We start from the raw sequence: 6,177 nt of genomic DNA, 5'->3' as shown, positions 1-6,177 counted from the left end.
GGGGAGCAAGTGGCAACACGAGGCACTGGATGGCAGAGCTCGGACTGTCAGCCCTGGGCAGCATGGGACTTGGGCAGTCAGCCCCAGCCTCAGGCGGCGCGGGGCTCGGGTGCTCAGCCCCAGCCGTGGGAGGCACGGGGCTCAGGCGAGTGGCAACGGCAGGTGGCTAGAGCCACCCCACACAGTGTCCCTTTTTTACTTGGGGAAATATGGTCACCCAACTCCTAGAGTTATCCCAAGAATCTTTGGATTCTGGAGGCAGAACACCCTGGTAAATGATCACAGAGTCACTTTCTTCCGACACTGAACAAGGAAATTTATTAGCATGTTCTCAAGACTCTTCTGCCTCTTTGTGAGTTTCACTATAAAGATTCTGCCTAGATCACTTCAGCCCCCTGCCACCAAACTTCCTGTTTAATATTTAAAGGAACAGTGCACATATGCTTAACCCCCATTTGTTCCAAACTGTGAGGGACCTTGTTCCCCACTCCAAGGAATGATTATGGAGAAATGCATAAAGGGAACCCTGTCAGGATTTCCTCCTGTCATTTTTTTCCACACAAAAGGAGAATTTTTTCCAAAACTCTTGAAATCTCAGTTTGCCCAGAGGTCAAGACATCATTTTCTTTAGTCAAGGTAGAAATTCCTGTTAAAGGCACATTATAAAAGCAGATAAATAATGTTAAATGGAGGGGCGGGAGGGTGCCTTTCAGAATGTATCACTGTTTCCCAAGATTCCTGTTTATTTTTCTGCCCTACAAAATAATATCAGAAATTGGGACATGGTGTGTTATTGACAAACAAAGAGTACATACATGTGTGATTTTGGTCTTCCATCTAGCTCTCCATTATAGGAAAAATGGATCACCAATATGTCATTAGCAGCTTGGGTTTGGTGTCCTTTGGGCATCTGAAGAAAAAAATGGGTCATCGATTAGTCCAGCAGCAGCCTGGGGCCCCCATATTTTAATTGCTTGTGCTGCATGGGCTAAATTCATCCCTGGTGAAACATCACTGGTGAAATCATGGAGGGATTTGGCCTTCTGTGTTTCGCCCTCTATATTATTAATGTGTCTGATAATGTGTCAAACAAATACTCTGCTTCTCAAAATGAGTGCGAGAGTATCCCCTAAAGTCAGTGGATACCTATCCCTGAACCTTCCCAGTGGCCACACTGGCCACTGCAGTATAAGAAACTGTTCTGAGAAGAAATGGCCAAGTAATCAAAAGCCCCTGAAGTTCAGATATGGTAGTTAATAACATCTCTCTCTCTATGCCCATTTTACATGCCGCTCCCCACCCCCGTCCCTGTGGTAGCTGAGTGCCGTGCATGAAAAGTAAACACAGAAATAGCTCTCTCTTCTGCTCCTGACAGCAGAAGACAACAAACTATTGCTGGAATTTATTCTTGAGATGCCCTCCATCCTAGACCCTCCAGTTGCATGCTTAATTAAGTGATTGTATTAGCTGGTTGTAGTTATTTTTGTTGGATACTCTGATTTGCATTTGGTTTACGAAAGGGAAGATGCATCGGGCAAAGGTGTCATCTATACCAGTTCTCTGTGTAAGCACTAGACCTGGGGGACTGGGGCCCGAAACCAGGCACCTCCAGCAGTGCCTGAAGATCCAGGTTTTTATGTTGCCTCTAGGTCTGGGGTTTGGGGGGGTGCAGAAGGAACAGTTACACTTGTTCTCCATTTAGGCAGTGGAATTTGGGTGGCTGAGGCCCAAAACAGTAAGGATCCTGCTTTTATCTTCCCCGCCCCTTCCCCCATACACACACACAATCACACATACTAAGAGTTTGTGAGGCTTTCCTGTAAGCAAACACTAAGCACCTTGTGACTGAGTGCAGACTTTCCCTGTGTGCGGACTTGGCCCTGTTCCCCAGCTCTCCAGGGCTGGGATTCACTGGGCTGCTTAGTGGCTCCTACCTTCGCACCCACCCACACAAGTGGCTCCTGCAGGGCCTGTTAGGCTGGAGCCCTGCCCAGCCACTCAGGGTCAGAGCAGCAGCAGCAGCCAGGAGCTGGGAAGCAGCCAGTCACCAACTTTCCAGGGCTCATGGAGAGGCAGAGGCTGGGATGGGACGCTGCAGCAGGATGGATGCTGGGGCCCTGCCTGTCCTTGCTGCTGGGTGCTCCTGTGGTCAGTGCACTCCAGGGACCGTTGCTGCTGCTGTCCCCCGAGGACAGTGGCACAGAGAATGCCAGCTGGGGGTCCCAGGAAGCCCAGGATAATGAATCCTCTGTGCACACAGTCTTCTTCTCCCTGGATTATCAGCACGTGCAGGTTCCCTTTGAAATAACGCTCTGGATCATGCTAGCTTCTCTGGCCAAAATAGGTAAGGAGCCAGATTTCTTCTGGGCTACAGCAGGAGGAAGAGGAGAAGGGCAGAGCTCAAACAGGGGAGGGATACTCTGAGAACTTCCCTGCATTGGGTATCTGTTTGTCAAACCCCAGCTAGGGTGGAAAGTCCTTGCCTAAAACCCTCCTCACCCCTAAATCTGTCTGTGAGATTTTCAAAGTCTCTGAATGCCCCATCCTGCCCAGTGCCTGACTGAATTGCCCTGGCCTGGGAAAGACAGTCAACACATGCACTTCCCAGCCAGCTTCTCATAACCTGGGGAAGCTCAGGTGGGAAGTGAGTTATCAATAATATTTTTAAATCTTGGGCTAGATAGAAGAGAACAACTTCTTCCCTTTATGGTACTGAGCTGCTCAAGCTGACTGCATTTCACCTCTGCAGCGTCAGGTAGGGCTGTTTGTTCACAGGATACCAAACTAGATAGCCCTCTGGGCTGATCGTTTCTTTATCTCCCCCTTTCCTCCAAACACACATACAGACACACAGGGTTTGTGAGGCTTTCTTGTAAGCAAATGCTAAGCACCTTGCAGCTGAGTGCAAGACTTTTCCTGTGTGCGAACCTAGCCCTGCTCCCCGGCTCTCCGGGGCTGGGTTTCAATAGAGTACTGTACATTAAATTGCCATATTTGCAAATGGAAAAAAAACCCACAAAATTGCTTGTCAGCTTGTAATATGCAGCTGCAAATGATAGTGACATTTCCAAAGCCACGTGTAAGTTTATACATGCAAAACTTAAGAACTGCACACACGTATCCATGGGAGAGGAGAGTCCAGAAAGGATAATGGGAGTAATTGTGTAATTATATAACTGGAGTGACAAATTACAAATGTGAATACTAATCCTGAACTATGTGCCTGCTTTTGCAACTTTTCTGCACACAAGTCTCCACTGATGTCAATGGGAGTTAAGAATGAGGAGCGGGTTGGATCAGGCCCATCACAATGAATAATTTGGGCCTAAGAGTAATATGGTATAAGAAGGGAAATGATAAATACAGGCTATGAGCTCCATTAGTACTGCAGAAGCCCCTTAACCTTAATTTAATTATTCAGAAATATGAAATATCAGATGCTTACTTACATTGTAAGGTCTTTGGAGCAGAGATAGTCTTTTGTTTTAAGTCTGTATGCCACCGAGTACTCCAGGAGCCCAGTTCTGGTAATACAAACAAACAATACAAATAATGATTAATAAGATTTTTTTCTAATTTTTCCATTTCAGTTTGGTTTATTTTGGTTTATTTCTTTTCATGACTTGTGTTGCATGAATTTCTTTTTAAAGTTTAGATCTGTGCAAAGTAGCTGGATGTACCGCTTGTCCGGAGGTGCTGAGCTCACTTATCACAATGTTGTATTCTAACTGTTTAAAGAGCTAATGATTAGTGAATATTAAAATGCCCTCCTTTATAATTAATAAGAAGGCTTTCTCTGACAAAGAACATTCGTTGGAAACATGGAACACAATTTAAAAAAAAAAGAACTGTTGCTCTCTACTTTTGTGGTGCTGAAGAGAGTATGCTATTTAGACCCTACGCCATCTATTATCCTGAATTCCTTCATGTATATTTATCTTAGGTAGATTGTTTTCAGTGCCTATTGTACTGTTATCTAAAATATATAGCTTTTAACCTTTTGTTGTGATGAATTGAGGAATATACCAATTGTAGTTATTAAAAATCTCCTGGCACTTTTGGCAAAATTAGAGGTGTGCTAGCCTAATTCCAATTTAGGTAAATATACTCCACCTACTTTAAATTTTCCCTCATATTTTGAATTCTATATGCTATTCTTCAGCTTCTCTTTAAAAAAATGTTGTCTACTGATGTTGTGTAGCAAGATAGCTGTATTTCACCCCAGATGTGGCTGTGTTTCAATAGAGTATATAAAACTGTAAAGCACTTTGGGATCTTCCTGAATGAAAGGTGCTATAGCAGTGGTTCTCAAACTTTTGTACTGGTGACCCCTTTCACATAGCAAGCCTCTGAGTGCGACCCCCACTTATAAATTAAAAAAAACTTTTTATATATTTAACACCATTATAAATGCTGGAGGCAAAGCGGGGTTTGGGGTGGAGGCTGACATCTCGCGACCCCCCATGTAATAACCTCATGACCCCCTGAGAGGTCCCGACCCCCAGTTTGAGAACCTCTGTGCTATAGGATGCTATTTATTTATTAACTTTTCATTTTACCAACATTTACAGCATTTTTTAAAGTCACTTCATGCTCACCTAAAGAATCCTACTGGCATTAAGTTATTATTTAGGATAAACAGCATCAGTTCACACCCCACAATGCTCTCTTCTAAAAATGACAACGTGGAGCGATTCCTCTTTTGTATTATAAAAAAGTGAGATGAAATGATGATGTCAACATATTATGCTGATTCTGGATAATGATGTAATCTTTTTACTGTTCACCAGCATTTCATCTGTTTAACAAGCTGCCGTCAGTTGTGCCTGAAAGCTGTTTATTGATATTTGTGGGGCTCATCATGGGAGGAATCATCTATGGCTTAAACGACAAGTCCCCACCAGTCATGGACAGTAATATCTTTTTCCTCTATTTACTGCCACCTATAGTCCTTGATGCAGGGTACTTCATGCCCAGCCGTCCCTTTTTCGAGAACATTGGGACTATTCTTCTGTATGCTGTAGTGGGAACTATATGGAATGTGTTTGGGATTGGCTTCTCACTGTATGGGATATGCCAAGTGAAATCCTTTCATCTGCAGGATATATCGTTGCTCCATAATCTCTGGTTTGGCAGTCTGATTGCTGCAGTGGATCCTGTAGCAGTGTTATCTGTGTTTGAAGAGATACATGTCAATGAAAAGCTTCACATTTTGGTTTTTGGAGAATCACTCCTAAATGATGCTGTTACAGTGGTAAGTACTATCTCTTATGTTGGTATTAAGTGTACGGAGGAAGGATGGTCCTGTGGCTAGTGCTAGCCTGGCACTCAGGAGACTCACATTCAATTCCCTGTCCTGCCAAAGACTTCCTGTATGACCTTGAGCAAGTCCCTTAGTATCTCTCTGTTCCTTAGTTCCCCAGCTGTATAATGGGGACAATAGCACTTCCCTACCTTACAGGGATGTTGTGGAGCTACAAGCAGTGGTCATTACAGTAGTGTAAGGTTTTTTTTTTAGTGTAGAAAGGGCCCATGGAATTTGGCCCATTGATTTTTATGGAGAGCTCTCATTAACTGCAGTGCGAAAGGGTTAGGAGGATATGATCTATAACGGCGTAGTATCTACAGTCTGTTCTCAGTAACATTCCCCTAGAGCCAGTATGTGCACATGAAGACACTAAGATATGAAGAGAAAAAGTAAATTTGCGGAGAAGCCTAACAGGTTTTGTTTCAGAAGCATCGTCAATATGGGAATTAGATTGTCAAAAGGGGCGGGGGGAGGAGGCAGGGAGAGGGAGGGGAACCTTTTCAGTGACCAAACTATAATTAAAAAGTAAAACAAAAGTATCTTGTTGCTACTATTATTGGCTACAAGAAAGCATGATTCTGGTGCTGAGCTGCCTCAGCTCCCATTGAAATCAGCTGCTCTCAGGGATGAGTTATGCAGGAGGTCAGACTAAATTATCATCATGGTCCCTCTGGCCTTAAAACCTGTGAATCTATAAAGTGTTCTTTGGAGCCAACTCAGCACCTTGCAGGATCAGGCCCTAAAATTGTTATTTATTTAAAATGTTTGGATGGACACTTGCTGCATTGTCATAACAGGAGCAGACATGTTTTGAAAGGACAATCTGTTAATATGTACCTTCTTCGTCTTTCTACTATGAACTAAATCTC

General features: G+C 43.8%; 1 protein-coding gene across 1 annotated transcript in view; it reads left to right on the top strand.

Moving 5' to 3' along the window:
- The first annotated feature begins 2,064 nt into the window (after positions 1 to 2,064).
- Positions 2,065 to 6,177, top strand: part of LOC125642842 (sodium/hydrogen exchanger 2-like) — a 61,719-nt gene continuing 57,606 nt past the window's right edge. The window contains exons 1-2 of the mRNA XM_048864705.2: positions 2,065 to 2,344; positions 4,791 to 5,254. Of these exons, the coding sequence (XP_048720662.2) occupies positions 2,065 to 2,344; positions 4,791 to 5,254 (744 nt within the window). The remainder of the gene's footprint in view (positions 2,345 to 4,790; positions 5,255 to 6,177) is intronic.

This window comes from Caretta caretta, chromosome 9 (genome assembly GCF_965140235.1).
Source record: "Caretta caretta isolate rCarCar2 chromosome 9, rCarCar1.hap1, whole genome shotgun sequence".
Lineage (NCBI taxonomy): Eukaryota > Metazoa > Chordata > Testudines > Cheloniidae > Caretta > Caretta caretta.
This window is presented reverse-complemented; position numbering and strand designations above follow the sequence as displayed.